This window comes from Carettochelys insculpta, chromosome 6 (assembly GCF_033958435.1).
Source record: "Carettochelys insculpta isolate YL-2023 chromosome 6, ASM3395843v1, whole genome shotgun sequence".
Lineage (NCBI taxonomy): Eukaryota > Metazoa > Chordata > Testudines > Carettochelyidae > Carettochelys > Carettochelys insculpta.
Window position 1 is genome coordinate 30910937 of NC_134142.1, and position 27505 is coordinate 30938441.

The 27505-nt window shown below is 40.4% G+C and overlaps 1 protein-coding gene across 1 annotated transcript; it reads right to left on the bottom strand.

Annotated features, from left to right (window-relative positions):
- GOLGA5 (golgin A5) lies at nt 1-27505 on the bottom strand. The gene is made up of 13 exons (XM_074996599.1): nt 27048-27505; nt 24963-25571; nt 21986-22207; nt 19890-20109; nt 19000-19123; nt 17946-18149; nt 17158-17328; nt 15438-15566; nt 7935-8033; nt 5679-5904; nt 4138-4243; nt 1889-1952; nt 1-603 (listed from the first exon to the last, which is right to left on the bottom strand). The coding sequence occupies exons 2-13, from the start codon at nt 25519-25521 to the stop codon at nt 523-525; spliced, it is 2205 nt and encodes a 734-aa protein (XP_074852700.1). The 5' UTR covers nt 25522-25571; nt 27048-27505; the 3' UTR covers nt 1-522.

The window sequence follows — 27505 nt, forward strand, 5'->3', positions numbered from 1 at the left end:
TATTGCACTAATTATCAGTTCTGCTTCAACAGATGAAAGAAAAAACTCATCTGTATTAACAAAATCAAAAACTAATACAAAAGATTGAGTAACAGGGAGAATAAAGTTTATTTAAAATTTCTAAGTACAGTTAGTTTCCCTGATTACAGCCCATGTTCAGTATGATCTCGAGTATGTACATATACAGCTATAATCTTAGAAATCCTTGTATCTCTATGCAGGTATGAATTTTATATTGTACATGAACCATCAGAAGAGTTAATGTCAAATGTAGAGTATACGCATAGCTTAACAACTGCCTTTTCCCTGGAAACTGCTGTCATTTTAAATAAACTGAAGAAGCTATGCAATAATACTTGTCCAATAATTTAAGTTTTGAAAAGTAGTGCTAAAACAGGTGTGACGTTGTCCTTCTTCCATGGATAATGCCAGGAAAGTGATTTCTCTCATATTTCAGTACTGATCACTAAAAATATGCTCAGTCCAGAATACAGTGAGAACTAGCATAAAGTATATCTCAGTCTATTTGCCAGCTGGACCATCATGGTGCATTTCCGGGGTGTAGGTCAGCAGAACAATCATGACCCAGAGGTGAAGCAATGCCTGGCCAATGAAACACAGAAGTTAGCACACAATGCTAACTACCAACCATGATTTATAAGTTGTAAATCTGAATATAGACAGAAGCAGCGATTTCTGCATATGTGTTTTGCCCAAGTGCCTTTCGTAACACATTTGTTTCGGGGCTTCTTCCATTTTATTCCATTGCACCTAACAAAGGAAGGCAATTCTGATTTGCACTGTGAAGCATTGTGCCAGAAGCCAAAATAAGAAGCATTTTACAGCAAAATTATGAAACACTTGTTATAAATTACAATTAACGTGTCAGTCTCTTGCTAGGCATGGACAATATCTGAAGAAAAAGAATTACATCAGATGGTCCCATACAGGACTAATTTACCACACTGACCGAGATCCAGTTTAGAAAGCAGTTTCAGAACCATATTAAATCAGTAAAATTATCAACTGTTTTCAGTATGAAGCATTTTGCTCACCTTTTGAAAAAGTATAATGGCAGCATTAAATAAGAAAGGAAGAGGGAAAGCTCATCAAAATGGCCAAATTCCATCCCGCATTCAAAAAATGGAACAGGTGGTGGTACAGAAAAGCGGCGTTACACACACTTGACAAAATTAAAGGTATTTGGCTGCTTTGTAACCCCAAAGAGTGCAGCCCAAGGCACCCAGGGATTTATTTTAAAAGCATTATTATGCTTTCTCAAATAATATAGTCATGAAATACAGAGTTAGGAGTACTGAAATATTTAACATAACAGCATACTGCAGATGGGCTCTCTTATATAACTACTGATTACATCAACTGACAGAGACATCAACCCTCTAGTGGAACTGGGAGAAATTTCACTGGAAGTCATGAGAGATGTGAAAAACAAACTACCTTTCTATAGCCGAAGACTAAATAAAAATCATGCTTGCTACTTTGTAGCTTCTTGAACAGAATGATTAATAACCACCAGGCTGAGATAAAATATTATTAAAACATCAGTTTCCAAGTTGTTATTTTAATGGAAGCCAGTCAGCCACAGAAATGTAGTATATTTTTTCAATGAGACTAGAAAATTACCACCAGTATTAGTTATGTAGAAATGTACATACTTTTAAAGGTACTACAAATTCAAGGCAAGACTGTACATATATTGTCAAGCCACATGATTCAAGAACCTGTGTTCCACAAGCAGACTTTAAAATAGAACAGTCAAAATTAATTATATGCGCTTTTTCTTTTATACACTACTGAATGTCTTTCAGATGAAGGCTGATATTGTATAAAACTAATGATAAAAAATACTGCACAATGTTGTACTCACCATATAAATGATCACAAATACTCTTGCTATGGGATACCGTCTTAAAAAGATTCCCAGTCGAATGCTGTGCACGTGAAATACAAACATTAGGACTGAAAAATATTCTGATTCCTTTATCCTAACCCCTCCCAAAATTGTAAAAACCAACCAGCGTTACACATATTTTTCCGCATTTCTGCCTTTTGAATTTTACTTCTCACTCACAACACAGGGGAGCTTAGCTGGCAGAGGTACGTCCACATGGCCTCAGTGCCAGCACTCCCCTCCTGAGAAGCACATTTTGCATAACTCTGCTGGCAACGGCGCTGGGCAGAGCACCATGTAGACATAGCCTTAGTGAAAGAGATGTGTGTCTTTCTTACACTTAGTTATACCCGAGAAAGAGAATGGCCCGTAGAATTCTAGTAATAACACAACATGAAGATTATTATTTCTGTAGATTGCATCATGGTTTAGTAATCTGCTTTAATAAAATAAAAATACACTAGTGCGAAAGTGACAATACTAACACAGAAAAAACATTTAAGTCTCAAGTGTCACATACAGCAGGTCACTCAACAAGGAACCAAGGGTATGAGTAATCCTTCTATAAATTTCTTACAAAACTAGTCTCAGAGGGGTAGATATGCACTACAGAAATGCAAAGCATATCCTATTGAAGCAGCCTGGTTTTTAAGGTTTAAAACTATTACTCCCAAATGAAATGATTTAAGCTTAAGCTTCCCTTTTTTGTGGAGAGCAGAGGGAAGACTAAGATAAGACAGATAAGGTAGCTCCTGAGACAAGAGATCAGAGTAAGTTGGTTGGTAATTCCAAAGCATTTCTGACTCATTCTAGGCATACATTTTGATCACCGTTAGTTCACAGCACAGAATTTTTCTTTGATACTTAAAAAAAAAGTTTGAGGAGTAGCTAGTAAAATAATGTATAACAGCTATATTTCATGCCATTAGTGCTGATCCATGAATACATGGTAACATGTTTCAGTAAAACTAACATACTGGGTGCATTTCCAGATCAGGTAGAATGTTCCTCATCTAAACAACACAGAAACATGACAGTCGGAAAGTTCTGATAAAGAAGATTTCTCTGTCAAAGTCTCAGAAGAAGAAAAGAAATGAGAAGTAGTAGTAGCTGTGACATTGGAAGACCAGGCGCAAGCTCTGGTCAGTGCTGTAAGCATCAGCTGAGCGCTGACAAATTCACAGCTGAAAGCTCACCAATACATTAGTATTGGTCAAGGTGGGTGTTTAAATTTGTAAGAATGTGTCTAAGGCAGGTATGGGGAACCTTTTTTGGTCAGGGATACTGACCCACAGAAAAATCAGTCCAGGGCCACACACAAGTAAAAAGCAAAAACCAACCAACCAAATACCTCACATTCACCTATTCCTGAGAAGTAAAAAAACACTCCAGACCCCCACTCACCTGCTTCCAAGTGAGAAGCAAAAAACCCTAACTCCTAAACCTTCACTCATACTCAACTTAGGGCACTGTGGCTTGTCCTGTTCTGGCCAGCTGGCGCTCCTTCTGCAGTTCTGTGGGGGCAGCCAAAATTCAGGGATTCCAGCTTGCAGCACAGAGATCTAATGCAGGCCGTACCAAATTAAGCCTGGGGCCAGATCTGGCCTGTGAGCTGGAGGTTCCCCACTCCCCATCTAAGGTAAGTGACTAGTCTCTTGGGAGTGGGAGCAACCCAATTATTTTGTGATCTTTGATACCTGGCAACCAACTACCACAAAGTCCAACTTGCCTGGGGGCAAGATACATTGGAATGCCCAAAGGTATAGTCTGTGACTCTCTGTAAGATTGCTACAATGACTCAGGAATTCACAGCTGATACTGAGTTGGGTAAATATAATCACAGAACGCACCATCAGTTCTCCCAGTTTGTCCTGAGGCTGACACTCACAGTTGCTACTTCAGACAGCATGACAATGTCGAAGTTAATTGTTACATATATACGATAACTTGCCATGTTCTATAAAACCTGATAGATTCTTTTAACATGTACCCAGATTGTAACATAATTTGTGACAGCAAAAGAACATACCCATCACAAGATATTGTGATGGGAATAAAGTGAATGGGAATGAACCATATTTAATTTAATATGAATTTGTACCATATTAAACATAGGGTGTATTTTTATACAATTAGAAACAATTAAAAGGAATATTGAAGAGGAATATTACATAAGGAACTAATCCAAGAAGGGAAACATTCCTTTATGACTAATATACTCTTACCTAAACTGGTCTATACTACTTGCAGCTTTGCGAACTTTTCCATACATTCCTGCTACATTAGCATCTACATCACCAAAAAGGACAGGAACACTTCGCATGCGAGCACCTATTTAAAAAACAAACAAATCTGATTAAGCTAAAGATTCACTTCCAGGTAACTCACTTGTCTATTCAAGAGGTACATACAGTTAAATAATTAATTTCATCTTCTTGAAATGTTCAAGATTTTCAATGCATACAGGAAAGGAAATCAGATGAATTATTGTATATTTAAAGGGCACATCTGTCGTGAGAGGAACTGCTGGATAAGATTACAATTCAGTCAAAAGATGTATCCTAGAATATGTTTTTTATATTTTTGTATATACTAAATACACATTTTTAGTATCCAGCACAGATGTTTTATACTCCAAAATAGGAAATTATAATAAGACAAAAATTAAATATATCCTGCAATGATTTGTTATATTTTTATCACAACAACACACGTGCCAGGCAATTGCTTTATCCGATAGCATTTCTAATATGAATTCAGGGTTCACATATACAGGGTTTTATAATGTCATGAAAAAACCTGAAGCAGATTAAAATTTTCACAGATTTTTTTGAATTGAAAGTCTAAGTGTGACTTAACAAAATTACCTTGTTTTAATTTGGCTTTATAAAAGCAGAAAAAACTGAAGACGGTATTTCAGATTTTATTATTCTCCTTACAAAGGAAGTTGTAAAAGAAAAATAAAAGACATTCTACAGGCAAATAACTGGGCTAGCATTTTAAATTAAAGTCCAAGGAGTGGGTATAGTTTGTTTTTAAGTTAATACAATTACTTTTTTCACAGTGCTGCAAAGTAAGGTATCAAAGCAGAAACCAATAGCAGCTGAAGTTTCTCAGATATGATACTACTCAAAGCAGCCAAACCAATCCCAGTGAAGAAGACACATTTGTAGACTGCTTTCTCACAGGATTCCAAGGAAAACAGAATGAGGGCAAACTAATTTTAGCCAAACAGAGGACAATGAATTCAAGGTTTGTTAGAGCTTTCCAAGAGAAACTTGACTGTAGAATACTTATTACTATCCCCACCTTTCAAAAGACAAAAAAAAACCCACAACCACCTTCCCAACCACAACTTTTCCAAAAAAAAAAAAACAAAAAACCACAACACCCCATCACAGGACACACATGCAGGTACCACTGAAACCCACACAAAGTAATTCACAGGTGAAATTGCACTCCAGGTTACAATGGCAGATGTCATGATAAACTGATGTTAAAAGAACATACACGCTATAATTTTAATCACCACGTGTAGAATTATGATTTTTGCTTTATTAAATTCACTTAAAATTCTCTGGACATTGAATAGCCTTTTTTTGTTATTTTCAACTGTACTAGTCAATTGAAAAGATCAATTCACTAAACTCCTTAATTACCATATTTCTCTTATACATAGAGATGTTTAGGGAAATGAACGGGGAATGTAAGTCCTTAGTTAAGCTGAGCACACACACATTTTTAAATATTATCCTTCCATGTTTACCTTCACCAATGTCAATTCCTGCCATATTAATTGTAGGTCCATTAGTACTACTGCCTTGGGCAGTCTTAAGCTGTTGCTCAAGGCGTTCCAGCTGATAGACGAGGGAATTTTTCTCTGTGCTAAGACTCTCCAACATGGTCTGCTTCTGAATCAGAGTCTCCGTCAGCTGATGAAGCCGATTTTCCAGCTCTGACTGACTGCTGCTGCTCAAAGCCTTGTTTGTGAGCTGAAAAAGAAAAGTCAGTGCAAAAAATCTAAGCCATTACACAGGTTTTGAAATAGCTCAACTCCAATGTGCTGCACAAGAGAGGATGATGCAAGCAGTGAGATGCTTCAAATTTTAATGACGTGACAGCTATTAGAGCTACCATCATTAACAAAGGCCAAGACACTTGACTATGAAAGTATTGTGCCTTGGTAACTGATTTCACTAGAAAGCTCCTGGCAAGTTTGTAGGCATAAAACATGAAGAGGGAAGTGAGGGAACTTGGTGCCAGTTAACTGGAAGGCTGTTACAAGTCCATGGCAGCACAAAAGAAGGCATGAAATTGGACATAGGTGAAGAAGAATTAGGGAAAGGGAAGGCACATGGGCACTGGATACAAACAGAAGAAGGATGAGACTAAGGGCTTGTCTATCCATATAACACTTCAGTGGCATAGCTGCTCTGATGCAATGCTTAGTGAAGATGCTCCTTATCCTGTTGGCAAAGTTAATCCACCTATCCAAGAGAAACTAGCTACGTTGATAGAAAAAGTCTTCCTGTCTACACCAGCAATTCAGTCAGTACTTCCCACAGCCTCTGGGCAACAGAGCTTTACTGGCATAAGCCTATAGTGAAGACTTAGTTGCCTTGGTGGTGGGGGAAGGGGGAAAAATCAGCCATATTTATAACTTTGCGCTCAAAAGAATACACTCATCCCTCGCCATACAAGCACAATTGGTTCCCAACTTTCTGCTAGTAGGTGAAAACTTGTAAGAGGGACATTAAATTACCAGTAAAATACATGTAAAAGCCTCTGGTTCCTAGTGCTCCTCAGGGAAGGAGTGGCAGCATGTGACGCTGCTTTGAAAAGGTAAGTGAACTTTGGGTTGGCAGGGGGTTGTGGAGGGTTAAGGCCGGGGACAGTTTGGGGCCATGAGCAGGAGGGTGGGTTAAAACCTGGTGGCGGCTTCTGTGGAGGAGGTGGGGGCTTGTTCCTCTGGGCTGCAGCATAGGAGGGCTTGTTCCTCTGGGGCCGGGCCAGGATGGGTGTTCGGAGTGGGCCGGGGAGGAGGGCTGGGGGAGTGTTGGGAGAGGGCTGGGTGGGGCTGCGGATCTCCCCGGCCCCCAGGCAGGGATTCCGTGGCTGGAGCTGAGCCAGCTGTGGAGCTGCAGGTTTCCCTGCCCCCCCCCCCCGGCCAGGGACCCCGTGGCTGGAGCTGAGCCAGTTGCAGGGCTGCAGGTCTCCTCGCCTCCTGAGCAGAGACCCTGCACTTGGCTCATATAAGCCGGGGAAGTTCACTTTGCACAGTGAACAATGGTAAGTATGTGTGTCCCTCATTTTAGCAAGTACTCATAAGTAAAGTACTCGTTAAACAAGGGATGAGGGTACTTGCTTATGGCTTAATCCACTGACTGTGAACTATACTAGTAAAAAAGAATGCGTGTCTTCCCTCCATAAGGGGGCAAACACCAGATTTCTCACATCAGGCTAGTTCTAGCAGGCAGGCTTCAGATTTCTACAAAGTCTTGGCAGACAAATGGGATCTGACAATTTACATACAACAGCTCTCCAATTTATTTGATAGAGCTGTAGTGACAAAAAATAGCTATTAGTGAGGATGGGCATGGATGGTTTCCCTAGCCTCTGTTTGTCAGAAGCTGGGAATGGAGGACAGGGGACAGATCACTGTTCTGTTCATTTCCTCTGAGGCACAGAACACTTATGTTTCTGAAGACAGACATTTTAAAATTATGTGCTTTTGACATTTATTGCAAAGTTAATTTTCCTTGTAGAGTAGATTTTCTGAAAACCTAATATACTGTTTCATTACTGGAACCTGAACAGTGCATGCGACTGTCAAAAGGATTGCACAAGCACCAAAGTTTTTCAAACAGAATCTGACAATTTCATTTTAACAGCTTTACAACCAGATGAAAAACAGAGTTTTACACAAGCAAAAGTGTAAACTAAAACAAAGAAGGTAATTTAGTTTTACCACCTTTTTAATGGTTTAACAGCATTAAATATACTTAAAGGCAAATAAATTTACCTGATTTCTGAGTTTCTGAATTTCCTCCTCTCTGTCTTTTATTCTGCTTTGTAAAGTATTCTTTGTCCGGTACAATTCTTCTTCGTTGTAATGGAGTTCCTATAAAATTAATTGCAACCAATTACAAAACAAAGGATTTAATAGACAGCTTTTGGAAAGTATTTTGGGTGACATTTTAGCCACTATTTGAGGCTTTACAATAAAGCAGGGTGTTGTATGTTATCCTAAAAATCTTACTGTCTAAAGAAACAAACAACACAGTGAAGGAAGGGATGTAGCAAAGGAGTACCTGACTGAATAGTGAAGAGACCTTGTTAGTACAATTTTTGTACAATGCTTTTAAATTCCCACCTAAAGATAAAACATGTTTATTGTGATTTTTTTTAAAATCTGCCTTAATTCAGTCACCTACTCTTAGAGCAGCACAAAACTGAACTCTCCCTTCAAATCACTGAGTATGCACGGCAGAAGACAAAAATCCTTATCTTACTCATCCTCAACCTGTCTTCAATAGCAAAAACCTAAACAGTAAATACTTTAAAAGAATCTCCATATATAAAAAGTCACAGTTCCATATGTTAAGTGTGGTACTCTGTGCTCCAAAGCAGTTATTAGGTGAATCTTATAATCCCCTTAGTTACCATTGTGATGTGAAATATTTTGCATAAAGTGTGTCCTGCAACATACTGTTTTAAAAGGCTCAATATGTTGAACTAAAATATCCTGTTGGATTGCATGGACTATCGCTGGATATGGGGTTATGAAACTTTGCTGTGTGTGTATTATAGAAGCATGTTGGGAGGCTGGGAATACCCAGGACCAGCCTCAGATGCAACAATAGAGAGATACGCTAACAGCCCATTAAAGAATGCACACTCCCAAGGACTATCACACGAACCTATACAATAGAGGCTGCTTGACCTAGCTGGAAGAAACTAGAAAGGAAAAGAAATAACATCATGCCTCCCCGCCCTCCACCCAGGTCTGCTGGGCACACTCCAGTTGCGGCCAGGATATAAAAGGCAGCAAAGCAACTCGGTTCTGGGTTGACCTCAGGAAGGGAAGGAGGAGCATCAATAGCTCCTGAGAGGATTACTTTTACTCCAAGATGTGGAGGCCAGACAGACTGAGATGGACCCTGACACACAGACATGAGAGGGCAGAGAAAGGAGAGACCAGAGAGTCCCAGAGATGGAGGATTCCCGAGACTTGAGTAGGAAGAGACCCAGGGAAGTTTTACAGGGAACAGTGACCGAACTGGAGAAAGGCTTGGCATGTTTTGGTCAGACCCCCAACAAGCTGATGCAGGTAAACCCACCACTGACTAGGCTCTGGGTTGTGACCCAGTGAAGAGGGCAGGCCTGGGTCCCCCTATCCTGGCCACCACCTATTCTGAGATGATAGTCCAGCTGAGTAGTCGTCTTGATTTCTGCTCAGGTCTCGTTGCCCTGAGAGCAAGAGTTACAGTATTGACTCTGGCCATTGTGCTGCACTTTCCTGACAGCAAGAGCTGTAGTACTGACTTTGGCTGATAGAATGGTGTAGCCTATCAAGGGCTGTATTAAGGACTGGAGCCTCTGAGTCTCACAACCCTGAGACACAGGCCACCTCTTTCAACTCAACTGGGTGGCAATGACACCCCTCCTTCCCAATCCTGGTAAGTGATGGGGATATCAGCTCTGTGACAATCTCTCTAATGGAAATTTCCAATCGCTCAATGAATATAAAATTTTCACAATTTTTTTTACTCCACTCTTTGTCTCTCTGTTGATATAGCAAGGCCTTAGGATATACCCCATGCTCATAAGGACAGAGGTAACAAAATACACTCTACCATCTGCTTTGGTATAATAAACATTATTTAGCCATGCATCTGGGGCAGATTTAAACTTGTGAATTTTAATTTGTTCAAGCAAGCATCAAATTAAAATGTAACTTCCAAAGGACAGATAATCCTACAAAATAAATTGTTCCATGCACATTCGTATTCTCCAGCCATACTTATTTTTTTCTTCTCTTAACAGCAGTTACTTGTTTACAATTACAAAAAATGCCATCAAGATATCAGACACTGGCCTGGGTTCAACTGAATAATTAACCTAATAGTACTAGGCATTAAAACATTCAGTATTATGGCACATTTTAAAGTAGAGAACTCCTCACAGAGATTACTATGGAGTTCTGCTTTAAGTTTAATGGAATAATATGGCTCAGTATGCTCAGAACCTTTTATTGACAATTTAGCCATACCATAGACTAAGCTGTCCAAATGCAACAATACTTGGACAATAGCTTCCAAAAATATCTGTGTAAGCAGGGACATTATTTTCAAACTGCTACATGCTAATATAATCAAGACTTGCTGAAATCCTTTGGATGAATTAGGCAGCAAAAGTTCTGTTGTACCTCATATTTAAATGTTCCAATTTTTTCTTATTTATAGTTTTCTAAATCATCTCACTGGAAATACAAAATGTGAAAGGAGCAAACAAAAAGATGTTACATGTATTTCCTGATATAGAATACACTATTTACCTAAACAGTAAATATACTGTAATAAGTACACTTCGTTTTTTTAAAATTTAAGCCATTTTATCGTTTGTTGTTAAAAACGTTTACAAACAACTATATATGTGGGGCACAGCTGGATCACACAGGATTTTTACATATAAAACCGTTGGATCTCTCTAAAACTGACCATGGAAGATCAAAAAGACAACTTAAAATTGTGCCAGGTGTTCATGTGTGGGGAACTTTTTTTGGGTCATGTGCCACATGAGTAAGAGGCAAAAACCCCCAAAATCTCATTGATGTGGCCGTCAATTGAGAAGAAGAAAAACCATCTCATTCCACTCAAGCTTCAGCCACACAGCGAAGGGATTTTGTAGGCCTCCCTTGGCTCTGGGGTAGGGCCAAAAATATCGGATTCAGTATGTGAGAGAGAGGCTGCAAGGAAGCAGGATGGGTGTGCAGTATCTGGGAGGGGGCAGGGTGCAGGAGTGGGCTGGGGTGGTGAGTTTAGGTAGGGTAAAGGAGCAGGAGGGGAATGCTGCTTTGGGGTCTGTGTGGGAGGTAGGGCACAGGTATGTGCTGGGGGTAGGCGGATGAAGTCTGAGTGGGAGGTAAAGGGCAGCAGAGGGAGGAAGTGGGGCGGGGGGCGGGTCTGGGGACTTTGCAGGAGAGCTCCTGGAGTGTAAACATGAGTTCCGCAGTCAGCCACTTTAAGTGGTGTGCTGTGGTGGAGCAGGCAGGGAGCCTGAGCAAGACACCTGCCAGGCCGCAGATTGGATTGTGGGCTGTGGATCGTGTTTTGCCCTCTACTGGTCTAAAAGCAACACTTCAACAGAAAAGTATACTTGAATAACGATGTGGAATTATTGCTAATTTATTCACAACTTTATTTATTCAACAGTGCTAAGCAATATAATCTTAATATATACACAAACAGCTGGAAAAAAGGAGGTAGCTGATTAGCAAGGATTCTAGTTTTCATGATAAAACAACCAAAATTCTAGGGGAAAAAAAAAAACTTTAAAAATCCAATTTTTTTTATGACCGAAATGGAACATCCTAGCCACAATGTGTGGGTGTGGATGTGTATGTACATATACACGCATACAGAGAGAAAGAGAGAGAGAGAGAGAGAGAGAGGTAAAAATATAAGTTGAACATAATGTTTTATTTATATACACAATAGAACCCTATTTATTCAAACCTACTTTAGCCGTCATTTCCCATTCATATTTCAATTTTACATATCCAAACCACCAATTGTAACACAGCTAACTGCCCGACCTGCCATCACTGTCAGCTCCAGCTGACTGGTGGTTTGGGTAACATGGAGAATAAACTGAGCACAATTGCTCAACCAGATTCATTTTAAAGAAAACACAATATAGAACTAGCCCCAGCAAAACTCCAAGGGAAGTCAGGGGAAGACAATGGGAACATTAAAACTTCTCAAAGGACTGAAAGCCCTCGACCTTTCACTGTTGCAATAGAAAACACCCTGATATATCTTTGACATTCTATCATAAACGTACTACTTACAGAACACGCTTATATGTAACAGAAATTTAATATTAAGAAAAATAGATTGGGGGAAAAAGCTCATTTATTCATGGATTATCCCATTAAAGCTCTAGATGTCAGTCTTCCACCAGTCTACCCACAATAACTTCAATTTTAGACTACATAAACTAATATATAAATATTTAATAATTATATAAATCTTTCAAAACCAAAATACTTATATTTGAAAAGCAATCGAGGTTATGTAATTGCATTGGCACTGATCACATCATTTACAAAATTCTAGCATCTAAAAGATGGGGAATGAACAGCTGCTGACATAACTCTTACACTGTTCAAGTTATGAGCGCTGTAAGAAACTTAAAGCATAAAATGTGAATGAAGTACTTTGTTATCTCACTTCCAATACACAAAAATGTTCTTTTACATAAAATTGTTTTTTTTGGAAATATCTATGTGTGTGTTTCATAACACTTATTTTTTTTATCAAACTAAATATCTATAGATGTGCATCTCAAGCTCATGAAACTGCATTTTACAGAGCACTAAGGTTTTGTTTACACTGCACACCAGTTAAACTCAAATTATCTTGAGTTTATCAATGAAAAATATTTTATTAGAGCTAAGCACATTGTGTTGTGATAAAATATATACTGTTTTATATTTTTTAAGAATGCTAATGTAATTAGACTACCCAATATAGTATTTATTATTTTCTTCATAATTTTTTGCTTTGCATTAGGCACCTATAAAGGATGCGGTATGCATGTTTACACAAAAATTTACCAAAGGGAAAGCTCTACGCAACCCATCAACGCTCTGAAAAATGGGAAGTTACTGCACTATCGCACCAGGGACCTACACTGCTGGTCTTTGTTTCATAGCCAATGCTTAGTGCACACAGTGCTTCTCTGACAACCCACTGAAGTTCTTCACACAGTAGTAGTCATCAGAAAATTTGCAGTCAAGGCTTTTCACTTAGCTCGTGTTCTATCAAACAGTACCCAAAGCACTCTACAGAAAGGCATAAATGCTATTCTCACATTTGGCCTTCAATATAGAACTCTGAGAAAACTGTGTATGAAACAATTCTGTTTCCAACTTCCTGTGGAAACTTGGATAAGGCACAAATTGTCTAGTCCTGTCACATCCACTGTAAACACAGCCTTGAAATTCCTTTTAGGGCCAGAGGTGGATCGGGGAGAGGAATATACTTTGATAGGTTATAAAAATTACTCCTTTATCAATAGCTACTAGTTTCACTTCACTTTCGAAAATTAGACCAGCTCAATTCAGAGTTAAATGGTGCAAATATTTGTCATCCCTGCCCACTGTGGGGTTTTTTTTTGGCCCCCGTCTTCAGAGAAAATCATCTTTTGGATTTTTCAAACAAACATTTTTACCATTCCTGATCTTAAAAATTGCCTCTTGCGTAAGTCATTGTCAAAAAGTATCTATATTTCAAGTCTGCTGCATAGAGTAGTTGAATTAGAGATACAGAAGGGCCCAAAGAAACATTTGATGCTTTGCAAACATTTTAAAAGAACACTCAGGATTTATTTTCAAGAGCATGTCTTCAGTTTAATCAAATTTACAGAAAACATTCCAACTGTCAATGAGACTTCAGACTACAAAATCGAAGGATCTCTCTTCTGTTTGGAACTGAAGTGAAATTAATTTCTGTCTTGCAATGGGACTATAGTTGCAACTTTTACAATGAAGAAGCAGCCCCCTTTCCACTGTCAAGTATGTTCTTGCAGAACCAGAACTGGAACCCTGCCTCTCCAGCTCTAGAAACCACCAGTCTCTTATCACTAGAGCTAAAACAAGAGCTCTGCAAGCAGCCACCTATAAAAATATCCTTATATCCCTTCTAAATTGCAGCCAGGTAATCAGGGCTGGCAATAGGCTTCACTGGGCCCTGGGCAACATGTGTGTGTTGGCGGGGAGGAAGCCTCAGCTCCAGGCACCCTGAAGTGGGTAGAGCCTTGGGTGGAAGGCACAGGGCGATGGGCCAGCCTCCCCAGAATCACCTGAATTACATCACGTGGGACTCCAGTGGTGATTTAAAAGGCCCAAGACTCTGGCTGCTGCTGCCACCACAGCATCAGCTTAGAGACCCGAGCCCTTTTAAATCACCAGGTTCAGGAGCAACTGCCTCCTCTGTCATCCTCTCAGTGGTCCCGCAGACAATAGAGCAGGCAGAACATGCACATATATACAGGCCATACTCCTGTAATCACTTAATCCAAGCAGATTGCTGTATAGGTCTGATCGGATCTTCCAGAACCTGAGATCCTACTGAAGAACTACCACATCCCATCCCAGAAAAAAGAGCAGTAGAGGTGAGTGTTCCAGGCTGGCTAGAGCAGCTGTGGGGAAGCAGAACAGATCAGTTGCTGGCTAAAGCCAGAGATACAAGAATGCTGCTCCTTGCTACACAACCTGCAGGACAGAGTAACTGCTTGTGAGGACTAGGGGAGCAAGGAAGATGTTCATGTCTTGCTTGAATCCCTGCAGTGAGCTTTTGGCTTGAACTAACAGTGAAGCGGCCCAGAGAACAGTAGCTGCACAGTTAAAAGAAGACACAGCAGGTGGCTGCTGCTATGTAAAGGCTCCCCAAGGTGGGACCTGGAGTTAAGGGCAGATCCAGGTCCCCCCACTCTGAGTACACACAGAACAGCCAAAGTCCTAAAGAAGAGGAGTCTACACAGGCACAGGGAACAGACTGAAGGTCCCAAAGACGGTGAACATTTGTGGACTTTGGTATGTCCTCAGAAAGGGATAGGATAATTCTGCTGGACGGTTGGGGCTCCACAGGAGGCAAAAAGTCTCCAGGGACGGAGCCCTGCTCCATTCCCAGAGCAGAGACTGTCGAGATGGGCTATTTTAAGACTAGTCCAGCAGGAGGGCTGAAGATACTAATTAAAGGCATCATGACAGGGTCTTTTGGACTTGTATCTCCAGAGTTCCCTAGCCAAAAGACCAAATCACAGGAGATCTTCTCAAGAAGTTAACTGCCCAGTAAGTGCTGCCACAAATGGTACAGCTAGAGACAGAATGAAGGTAACCACGATAGGAGGTGATTATGTGAGATGAGTGGGTAAATCACAACAGTTTCATTAGCTTGAGTTGAATTCCCTGAAGGCAGAAGAAAATATTAGTGCACATCAAATAGCAGGAGACACCGTGACCAACTGTGTACACACTGAAATCAGAGGCATATAATATTTACTGAAGTCATCAGGCCTACAATGACCCACAACACAAATCATCCATGTTGTTAAATTACAAACCGATTTTTTGAAATACAGATAATGCAAGAAAATGGCTGACAAATCCTCTCCATCCTTATAGAAGCATTCTCCTTTGCCTTCATATTAACTCAAGCAACTCTAAGCCAAAATGATTTTCAAAGCCACGGCTGTACAGAGCTTAGAATAACATTTCTCAGCAATCCAACTCTGTTACCTGCTTTTGCCGTTCCAGTTCAGCCTCCACTTCTTGTCTGGCCATTTTGTGGGTTGTTATCTGGTCTTGGAGGTCTTGAAGTTGTTCTTTTGCTGACTCAGCTTCACTTACCTGCTGAACCTCCATATCCTAAAATAATACATATGTTGTTATTCCTATCCCTGTAGTAATAAGAAAAACTACTCCTGAAGAGTTGAACTTAAAAGATGGAGTTAGCTACTTTTTTGCCTAATCTTCGCTTTCTTAAAAATCAACTTCAGTCTGGATAAATGACCTAATGCATATTTTGTTTTATTTTTTTTTAAATATTTAGGTACTACCAACTGACTGTCTCCTTTCTCTTAGGCTACGTCTACACGTGCCCCAAACTTCGAAATGGCCATGCAAATGGCCATTTCGAAGTTTACTAATGAAGCGCTGAAATGCATATTCAGCGCTTCATTAGCATGCGGGTGGCAGCCGCGCTTCGAAATTGACGCTCCTTGCCACCGTGTGGCGTGTCCAAACGGGGCTCCTTTTCGAAAGGACGCCGCCTACTTCGAAGTCCCCTTATTCCCATGAGCTCATGGGAATAAGGGGACTTCGAAGAAGGCAGCATCCTTTCGAAAAGGAGCCCCGTCTGGACGCGCCGCGCGGCGGCAAGGAGCGTCAATTTCGAAGCGCGGCTGCCGCCCTCATGCTAATGAAGCGCTGAATATGCATTTCAGCGCTTCATTAGTAAACTTCAAAATGGCCATTTGCATGGCCATTTCGAAGTTTGGGGCACGTGTAGACACAGCCTTACTGTCTTCAGGTTCATCTCACCAGGTAGACTTGCCCATCCCTGCAGAAAGCAGGGCTGACCAAAGACAACTGGTGCCTGCTAATATTGGTGTGTATGTGTGTGGGGGTACCACTCTGGAACAACTCAAACCATTACTGCCCCCCAAGGGCAGCATGTCCCTTTCTGGAAAGCAAATTATACCTAGGAAAGCAGCAGCTGCTCTGTGCAGCTCTAAGCTGTTCCTCTGCCTCTTCTAGCAGAATTAAAGCAAAAGCAATTTAGATCAGCTCTAAGCTGTTCATCTGCTCCTACCCATGCCTCTCCCTGGCTCAAATGCTCCATAGGGAGGGACCCAGACAACCCAACAACCAGGGGGTCACGCAACCCTGAATCTTTCCTCTGTCTCCTTCCCATTGCCTGTGGGGCCAACTAAGAAAACATTAGTTGTACAGAGACTACAAAAAGTCCTGTGGCAACTTATAGACTAACACAGATACCCCCTCTGATACTTGCACAGAGACTGCAATTACCATGGAAATCAACAGTCCTAAGCAAGCTTTGACCGAAAAAGCACACCCTTCACTCTCCAAAGAAGTATCAATAACAGTTGTTGGGAAAGGAACAAAACCTTTTGAAGTGGGGCTGGGATGAGGGGAACACAGACAGCAGGAGGGGCAACACATATGTTTTCTCCTCATGCCCTAAAATATCTTATCACCTCTACCCTAAGAATGGGAGTGGTCAAGGAGAATGGAGAAAAACTGAAATATCAATAATAAAGCCTCTGTCTCACTCACACGAGGCTTTAAAAAAATTAAAAAGGTGTCTAATACATTAAAACCTAATAAAGGTGTTTTTAATACCATTTTAATAGTAACACCACAGGCAGTATGAAGGACACCGCAATGCCGTATACTTCTGAACTCAACTATAAGGGTTGCATACAAAGATATCTACCTGTAGCTCTGTTCTCAGCTGCTGTATCTGCCCCATTAATTTCTGTATTTCGTCCTTCTGTGTTTCTCTCTCATGTCTCAGTTCTTCTAGTTCCACAGTACTTGCAGTAAGGCTGTCCAGCCCTTCAATACCAGAGCCTTCTTTTAGACTGTTTATCAGCTTCTCTTTAGACTGAAAGATTAAAAGTGCTTTTGTACTTATAAAGATTCTAACTTCAGTTCTTCCATTAAATACATATGCTCCACTCCCCCGACTCTTATGAGGTCCATGCTAGAATCTCAACAAAAGGTGGCTCTAAATTTTGGGCACAAATCTAACATTTTTTGTAAATATGTATGATTGGGTGTGTGCCCGTGTGTTTCTCTCTTATATACTTATATACTGAACCTGCAATTTAATTCATACAGGTGAACTCTTAAACCTGCATAAAATCCACAGACTATAATGTTGTTCCACCACAGCACAATGGTCCATCCACAGAGATTATATTGCACCATGAGTATCTTAACTTGCATGTCAGTTATCTAAATCGGTCTTCAGCACCATGGGATTCTACTAAATGTAATTCGATCACCCTGTATTTTAAAATCTATTGCATTATTTTATATTGCTGATCGTATACTACAGAGTCCAAATATATATTTCGTGGATCAAATGTGTTAAATGTAAATGTAACAAAATGAAAGACGATACTTCATGGCTCCATTCCCTTTTATATGAAATGTGTCAACATTTTTGCATGGTTTTCTTCTCAATTATTTATACTCAGAAGGGAGCTGCAAGCTTACTTGGAGTATGCGAGTAGCTTTTTGTTTGTAGTCCACCAACTCCTGCTTAACTGATTCCAGGTTGTTTTTAGTTACTTTGACTTGCTGCTGAAGCTCCTCCACTCTCCTCTTTTCATCCACATATTTTCGTTCTGATGCAGTAACTGCTTCTGCCAAGCTCTGCCGCTCAACTTCCATTTTACTAAGGCGAGCTGCAAACTCATTCTATTAGTGCCAAAAAAGTTCGAACAATTAGCACGATCCCAACTTCCAGTTAGCTTCGAAACATCTTATTTTGCTAGCTATAGAAATAAGAGTCCACTCCCTCCAGGTTAAAATCATTTTTGGCACCTTTCACTCAGAAAAACTCATACTAAATACTAGACAGCAGACAGGTCTAAGTCATTAAATAACAGATGTTTTCTTTACTGAATAAAGAAAATTCATCCTATTATTTAAGTTCTGACTGACAAAACGAGCACATTGACGTTTGAAAAGATGCTGTCCACTTGGGGGTTTAGACCTCTAATTCTGATTTTGCAAAAAAGGTAAGAGATTGCTCAATATATTTTTACATATACTACTGAAATATGAACATACAATATTTTGAGGAAGCAGAGATTTTAACATCTTCTTGCTATAGAGGGATCCCCAAAAAGCATACCAAGTCATAAGAAACTGAAAAAAAAAAAAATAGAAAGCATCAATTGAGTCCACTGCTCAAATTAAATAATCAAAAACTGTAAACTATGGAAAGTGAACAAGATTAAAAACAGTTTAGCAATCTATTAGAAACATGGTTTTGCAAATCTATTTAAGTAGGAGTTTCATGTTCAAAGGCTAGAAGTCTGGTGAAAACAGCTACACAAAGTTTCTGAACTGTTTCACTACTAAATTTAAAAGATAAAATTAAAAAAAGCTAAATACATCAGTGATTTCATCAGAGGCTAGATCCTCAGGCTACATGCTCAAACTTTAAATCCAGGCAAAGTCAATGGTAGTTGACACTTAGCATCTCTGAATTTCAGGAACCCAAGAGCAGAAACCCTCAAGTCTGTCTGTTTTCACTTCTAACCTGCATCTGCTTATAACTTTCTTGTTCTCGCTTCAGTGCTGCGTCTGCCTCACGTAGCCTGTCTTGCAGAGTTTGAAGGGCTTGGTTCTGCAGGCTGCTTCCTTCGCTGTGATCTTGTATTATTCTAAAAGAGTAAACAATGTCATTGAAAAAGTGTATTAGTATGCTGCCAGTGTAGAAAAAATAAAATGCCACTGTCTGAAATAAAATATTTTGGAAGGATCAACTAGATGGTTTACCAGTGTTCACTTTGCAACATTCTTCTTTTTTAATGTAGAAAAATTCTACAAATATATAATTTTAAAACACTAATTCATAATGCAGGTAGACTATAAAGAATAAAACCTACAGCTCATCTAAAAGCACCCTACATATTCTGCTCCCTACATTTTACACCTATCTTGAAGAGTTTTACTGTTACATGTTTTAAACAGAAGCAAGTATTCAACTGATTATTGGATATCCATTGTGGAAACAAACAGGAAAGTTCTTGCACTTGTAATCAAACATATTTTACTTTCTCTTCTGGCCAAATATAATCTCTACCAACGTGATATCTCAAATATTAGAACTGTATATATGGTTTACATAAAATGTATTTGAACAATTACCAATTCAGCCACATATAGACACTGACACAAGCAAGTTGCAATTAACCTTATTTAGGACTCTGTCCTGTTCCCACTGAAGTTAATGGCACACTCATGTTTGGAATTATGAGATCTGAATCAGGTCTTAAGTACTACTTACATTTTTAAAAAACTAAAATTCTCAAATTTAGATATATAGGAAAGAAATGACAACTGTCATTTTGATTACTGAAAACACCAAGCTTTTACAGCTTGCATTCTGCAACCCCCTGCTACTGTTTGGAAAAGGTTTCATAGTACCTTGATTTTTCATTCTGTAATGCTTCCAGAGCTTCTGTCCGAGTATTCAGTAGCTGGTCAGCTTCTTGCAATCGCACTTTCAGTACAGCCAGTTGAGAATCCTTGGCAGAAACAGCTTCTGTAAGATCATCAACCCGAGCTTGAAGCTCTCGAACCACCCTGTCACTCTTTGAGTGGTCAACATTCCATTTTTCTACCCTTGCTCTGGCATTCTTTAGTTCTACAAAATTAAAAAAAAGTGTGTGTGTGTATATATAGATATATGTGCATGTATACAATACAATGTACTGTCTTGGGGAAAAAATATTAGATATCATAGAGTTACATTATCACTTGTGTCACAATCCATACAAGAAAAAATTAAATGCAAGCAGTTGAACTTACATCACACTGAAAAACGTGAGAGCTCCAACACTAGAGCAAATTTTTTTTTAAATTCAAACCAGTGAAGCACAAAAACTTAAAAAGGCATAAATACTTAAGGCAATGAATCAGTGTTACCTCGACATCTTTTAATTTTTTTTTTTTAAACATTACATTATTTTTGTGTAAAGGTTAAAACTATCTGGTCAAAATTCACATTCGGTACTGTTTAAAAGACACCCTAACCTGTGGTACTGCCTGCTTTGATTAAACAATATTACTAGTTTATGCATTTCAATTAGCTTATGCAAGGAACATATAGGCTACGTTTATACGAGCACCCGCTTTTGAAAGGGAGATGCTAATGAGAATTTGGGATATGCTAATGGAGGTGCTCCAATGAATATGCACTACCTCATCAGCATAATGGTGGCCATGAAATAACCAAATAGAAATAAGAGGATTTATACCAAATAGGAATAAGGGGATTTTGAAATGTGCGGGGTCCTTTTCAAAAGGACCCCAAGTAGATGAGACACACGCGATCAAAAGCAGCACTTTAGAAGTGCTGCACCTGCCATTATGCTAATGAGGTGCTGCATATTCATTGCAGCACCTCATTAGCAAATCCCGAAGTGTCTCATTAGCATCCCCCTTTAGAAAGGGGGGGTGCTAGTGTAGACACAGCCATAGACTAGTTAGTTTGACTTTATTTTTAATTTTTAGACTGAGTTTTTACTTTCTCAGTCTTAAACATTTGTATATACATGCTGTGATGTTTGGGTTTCCCATACTGCAGGGGGTTGTTATTCCCTTAAAAAATAGTCAGACATTTTTTAAAAGGTGTACACATTTTTAATAGCACTGGCTTTCTCTGAACCTTGTTTTTACTCACTCTAAACTTATGGGCATAATTACCTGGATTGTGTCCCTTCAATCACCTCTCTTACTAGTTTGTTGTCAAATCTGAATGACCATTCTTCCCAACTATTTGAAGTAATGTTTTCTTCTTCCAGATGGTTTCAGTGAAGCCCATGTTACCCAACATACCAGAACATCTTTGTCTTAAAGTCATTAGGATTTAACTAGTTTAGAATGGATAGCTCAAAGATATTTTTCATTCTCCCCAGCTTAGTATTCCTTTAGAGCGTCAGGTATCACAATGGCTACATCTACACGACCCCCAGACTTCGAAATGGCCACGCAAATGGCCATTTCGAAGTTTACAAATGAAGCACTGAAATGCATATTCAGCGCTTCATTAGCATGCGGGCGGCCGCGGCACTTCGAAATTGACGCACCTCGCCGCCGCGCGTCTCGTCGCCACGGGGCTCCTTTTCAAAAGGACCCCGCCTACTTCGAAGTCCCCTTATTCCCATGAGCTCATGGGAAGTAGGCGGGGTCCTTTCGAAAAGGAGCCCAGGGGGGACGAGCAGCGCGGCGGCGAGGCGCGTCAATTTCGAAGTGCCGCGGCTGCCCGCATGCTAATGAAGCGCTGAATATGCATTTCAGCGCTTCATTAGTAAACTTCGAAATGGCCATTTGCGTGGCCATTTCGAAGTTTGGGGCTCGTGTAGACACGGCCAATGTGTAACAAGATACATCTACAGATTCCACCGTAAGTGACTGAATCTGAACACAAGTCACATACAGACAGGCAGTACTAGTTTCTATTTTACTGGAATGTCAAAACCAGTTAATATTTTGAAATATGAGCTTCCAAACTAGTCTACCTTCCTGTGTTTCTTTGGACCTTTGAATTAATGATGCCATTTCTTGATTTAAAGACTGGACCTCATTCCGTAACAGTTGATTCTCCAGACGAAGATTGGACAGTTCGTGCGATTTGCAGTCATCATTAGTTGAAAGGCTGGGATTAGTTGCTCCATTTACTGATGAATCTTTTGTAACATTCAGTTGTGTATCAAATCCAGATTCAGAACTGCCAGGAGTTTCTGTACAAAGAGATCTAAGTTAAATTGAAAATATTTGTTTGCTGCTCTACTAATGGGCTGTGGCTACACTGCCCCTTCCTTTTGGAAGGGGCATGCAAATGCGGCTGATCAGAAATGCAAATGAGATGCAGATTTAAATATCTCACACCTCATTGGCATACTTGCGCAGGATCTCGAGTCCAGAAGAGCTGATTTTGAAAACCAAAATGGTCATGTAGATGAGGTTCATTCGAAAGGAAACCCCGTTCTCTAAAGTGCCCTTCTTCCTGGAAAAAAAAAATAGGAAGAAGGGTAGTTTAGAAAGCAGGGTTTTCTTTCAAATGAACCCCGTCTACACAGCTGTTTTGGCTTTAGAAATCAGCTCTTCTGGACTCAAGATCCCACGTGAGTATGCAAATGAGGTGTGAAATATTTAAATCTGTGCCTCATCTGCATTTCCAATCTGCCACATTTGAATGCCCCTTCCAAAAGGGAGGGGCAGTGTAGCCACAGCCACTGTGAGTAACCATACAATGATCCAGTCATATTATCTATAAAAATAGACATTTCACCATTAAAGTGGACCATTTAATGGGTAATCACAATAAACAGAGCTACATAGTATCATATTCTAGTACTGAGTATAATACATATAATTTGTACAGTGCATTGAGAACAGCTGCAGAAGTCATAACATTTAGCAATGGATAACAAAAAGTCATACTTAGGTTGGGAAAATGTTTTTTTGACTATGCTGCAGAAAACTTCAGAAGAGAACGTTTTAGAATACTTACAGACAGCAAGTGCTTTTTGAAGTCCATAAGTATTGGGACTTCAAACTCTAAGTATCTACACACTTGTACATATTTCCAAAGAAAATTTTTTCCATATGATGTCATTTAAAAGCAACTTAAGTTTCATTCTTGTAAATTATACTACCAGCGGCAAGCCTTAAAAATCTAATCCAAACACACATCTGGGTGCAGATTATTCACTTTATATAATACAGCCTATTAAGATTACTTCAGTTATAGCAATCTCCTCATATCTGCTTACTAATCACTAGGCCTCAAAATTATTTACTTAAATATCTTTTCGCTGAAGAAGGGGAGGCACTTTTCACCATAAAATTGTTTACTATGGAAGCACTAGAAGTTGCAATGATTTGAAGCACTGTAGTAGGCTGTAATATATTTTCATTCTTGTGCATATCATAATTCCATAAGAGGTTTTGTAATATTATTCAAAAGTTCATTGAAAAGTTTATATATCTAAAAATCCAAACTGCATATAGCTCCCATAATTCAGGGATTTTAAGCATCAATTCTGTTCTATCCAGAGGACACCTATTTTTATAGAACACTCTAATCCAGTGTTTCTTAAACTATGCTCTGCAGAACACTGGTGTTCTGCGAACAACTCGCAAGTGTGCTACAAGTGTTTGGCAAAAAAAATACGGTGATGGTATATATTTACTGAAGTCTTACCCAGTTGAACTTCTCTTGTCTGGCACCCTTAGGGCCCTGACCCGTGCCAAACCATGAGAGGTCAATATTGTCTAGCAACATTACCAATCCTTCCACTGCTCACTGGGCTCTTAGTAGACAATTAGGAGTAAACCACAGCAAAATAACAGCACAGAACACTGAGAGTCAGGACTCGTAGCCGAAAAACTTTATGGGACCCTGGGAAACTTGGCCACACCCATGAGAAGTGATCCTCTGGCTAACTAAAATTATGCTGGATTACGGATGTTGCTGTATGAGAGAGTTCCAGATTAGAGAGGTTCAACCTCTACTTAACTAAAAAGACCAGTGATTGGCAAACTAAAGATACTATGCTGGACAAAGCATGCATAATTTGTAAATGTAATCAGGGTGCCATATAACACAAATCTACAATTAATACATATTGAGTTTACTGTGATTAAACATTAAAGAGTTATAAAAACAAATCCAAATTTTAAGGTAGCTGCCATCCCCTTATTATAGTTTCTAAGGCTACGTCTACACTAGCCAGAAACTTCGAAATGGCCATGCAAATGGCCATTTCAAAGTTTACTAATGAAGCGCTAAAATACATATTCAGTGCCTCATTAGCATGCGGGCGGCCGCCGCACTTCGAAATTGATGCGGCTCGCCCAGATGGGGCTCCTTTTCGAAAGGACCCCGCCTACTTCGAAGTCCCCTTATTCCTATGAGCAGATGGGAATAAGGGGACTTCGAAGCAGGCGGGGTCCTTTCGAAAAGGAGCCCCGTGGCGGCAAGCCGCGTCAATTTCGAAGTGCAGCGGCCGCCCGCATGCTAATGAGGCACTGAATATGTATTTCAGCACTTCATTAGTAAACTTTGAAATGGCCATTTGCATGGTCATTTTGAAGTTTTTGGCTAGTGTGGACACGGCCTAAGTCTTTCTAGGAAACTCATTACAATATAAGTTTGATTTAATAATATTAATACAGGTACTCACAATATTGTAAAACTGTACTGATATCAACTAACAGCACCCTTGTGAGGCAGTACATGTATTATGCCCACTTTTACATATCGAGAAATGGAAGAAAATAACAAAGGTTACTCCAGGGCAACCCAGTGAATCAACAGAGGAGCTAGAGTTAGACCTAAGAGGTTCTTGACCGTCAACCCTTTATTATTCAAAAACACCTTTCCCCAGTATTAGAATCTATTCCATTTACTGTCAGCAAATGTTATCTTTCATACAAAGTGATTTTAAATACGCCTGTGTTCAATCAACATCTGCAACTCTATTTAGCTACCATGACTTTGACTCCTGATGGAATGGTCTTCAGTAGTTTTTACATTTTGTGTAGGCACAGAACCAATGCTTGAAGTCCGAGAATGATTTTGAAGAACTGCCTTGCTCTTCTCCTTTTTAGGGTCCATCCTTCCATTAGTTCCTTTCTCAGAACTATTGAGAAAATCAAACAAAAGCTCATCATCAGGTTCAGACTTTTTCCTTCTCACAAACTGGGAAGAAGGTCTGGGTGTGGAAACACTTTCTGCTGGAGGAGAGGCTTCTGAAGACATCCTGGCTGCTGCTTTGATATTTGCAGTTCCAGCTAGGATTGTAACTTTCTGTTGTTTAATATTGTCAGCTGCTGTGGTGATATAGGTTGCTTTAGATGATGTCTGCTGATATTTCACTTCCCTGGTTTGCTGGTTCAGTTCAGGATATTCACTGGCAGACTCCAAATCTGTATTATCATATATTACTTTCCCTGAACTCTCTTTTTTGCTCAAAGCTGATGCAGCTCCTTGATCAACTCTGTTGAGAAGGTCCTCTGCCTTTCCAGCAAGGTCAGCAAACCAAGACATAATGGATGGCTCTTGACAAAAGCTACAGAACAGAAGTCCAAAAGCATAAGCTGCAAAGAGACACAAAATGGTTACAGATCAAATATATGTTGATGACCTGAAGCATTAAGTTTATCTTTGTTGTAAACCATATTTTATTAATAGTTTTGCTCTTGTTTCATCCTTTAGCATGTCATATTACTACAGAGTAGCCAAACCAGATGTTCTTAACAGGAAAACGCAGATTGGGCAGTCAGTTATTTTTTAAGGTCCAAAATTCTTGATCAAAATTAAAAAAAAATATGACAGTAAGTAATTAAAAGAAATTGAGGTGTGATCCAAAATATTTAGCAGGGCAGATCTGGCCTGAGGTCTACCTGTTGGCTACTCGTGATGTAGAACAGTTTTCTTAAAATTTGTTCTGCAGAACTCTGACATTGCATGAACAACTTGCAGGTGCGCCACAAGTGTTTCACACTTTTTTGATACCATACAGTGATGGTATATATTTTATTTTATTAAAACCAGATAAAATCTTACTTCTGCATTGCTGTGATACCCGACTAAATTATTTCATATTGTTTTTGCTGTATATGTTGCTGCTGTTAGGGGGTTTTGGGGTTTTTTTGGTCTGACATTTTGTTTCCTTAAGAAAATTTTTATTGGTGTTTAAGAAACACTAATATAGAGAAATTAGGCCAGGTCCACACTAAGAAATAAAATCATTTTTAGATACACAAATCCAGCTATCAGAATTGCATAGCTGGAGTTGATGCATTTAAAAATCAAAGTATCAATGTACCTAAAATCAATTTTTGCTACTGTTCCCACACTGGGAGGTGCACAGAAGCAGCGCCATGACAGTTCAATTTAGCACACTCCCACTAGCCACACTAAATTGAACCACAGAAGATCAGCTGCCAGTGCCTTGATCTTCTGATAAACAAAGACGTACCCTAAGTTGTAGCTGCTAATCAGCATAGTCATTCAGGGCATCAACACCTGCCAGCAGCTGTGGCAACCCCAATGACCATGAAATGATGATCTGCTTGCAGCTGATCAAAGGAAAACAAACTGGGATGGAAAGGGAAATATGAAGTGATGGGGATAACTACAAGCATATGCCACAAAAAAGTGCGTTTTTGGGGACATTTGGCGTATAGACGTCTCTGGCGGCCCTGGCAGGAACGCCTCATCCAACGTAAGTCCTGCTGCTCTAAAATAAGCACAGCACCTACGACGGTGGATTGTGTGGACGCCACTAATCGTGTTGGAGGGAAGGGCCCATATGCGCTCTAAGGACCAGACTCTGAAAGGTGAGAACGACAGCTGTGTTCAGGTGTGTGTGTGTGTGTGGCGGGGGTCCGTTCCCTGCCTAAACCCTGGAGAAGACATTGGCGCAGCCCTGGGACCCCAGTGCCAGGGGCAGCGTCGGCGGCAGCAGCACACGGCGGGAAGGAGCAGACCTGTCGCCCTTACCCACGCGCCTACCCGGCCCTTCCCATCCTCCACCGCGTTTCCAGGCTGCATCACAGCCCCGGTCTCACCTTGTCCCGGCGCCCAGCCGGGCGACAGGTGGAAGGGGATAAATCAGCGGCGGAGACAGCAGCGGCTACATAGAGGCCGCAGGCCGGACGCTGTAGCTTAACTCCATCTTCCGGGAGACGTGGCCAGGGGCCGGTCGGACGCAAGGACCCAGCGCAGCACGGCCCAGGCCGCCAGAGGCGCAGGCGCAGGCGCAGTCACGCAGTCAGAACCCTGTGTAGGACGGAGGCTCACAGGGACCAAACCGATATCCCCTGCTGCGAGTGCGGAGGGGCAGGAAGTGAGCAAAGCCTCGCCCGACCACGAGATCCCGCCCGTTCCAGACGGGAGGTTAAAAGACAGTGTCCGCGAGGCTCCGTAGCTACCAGAGGGAGGGGCGGAGTTGGAACTGCGGCGCACTTCAGCCATTGCGTCTCGCGCCGCCTGGGGCCTGCGCGCCGGAGCCCTTCCCCGGCTCCCT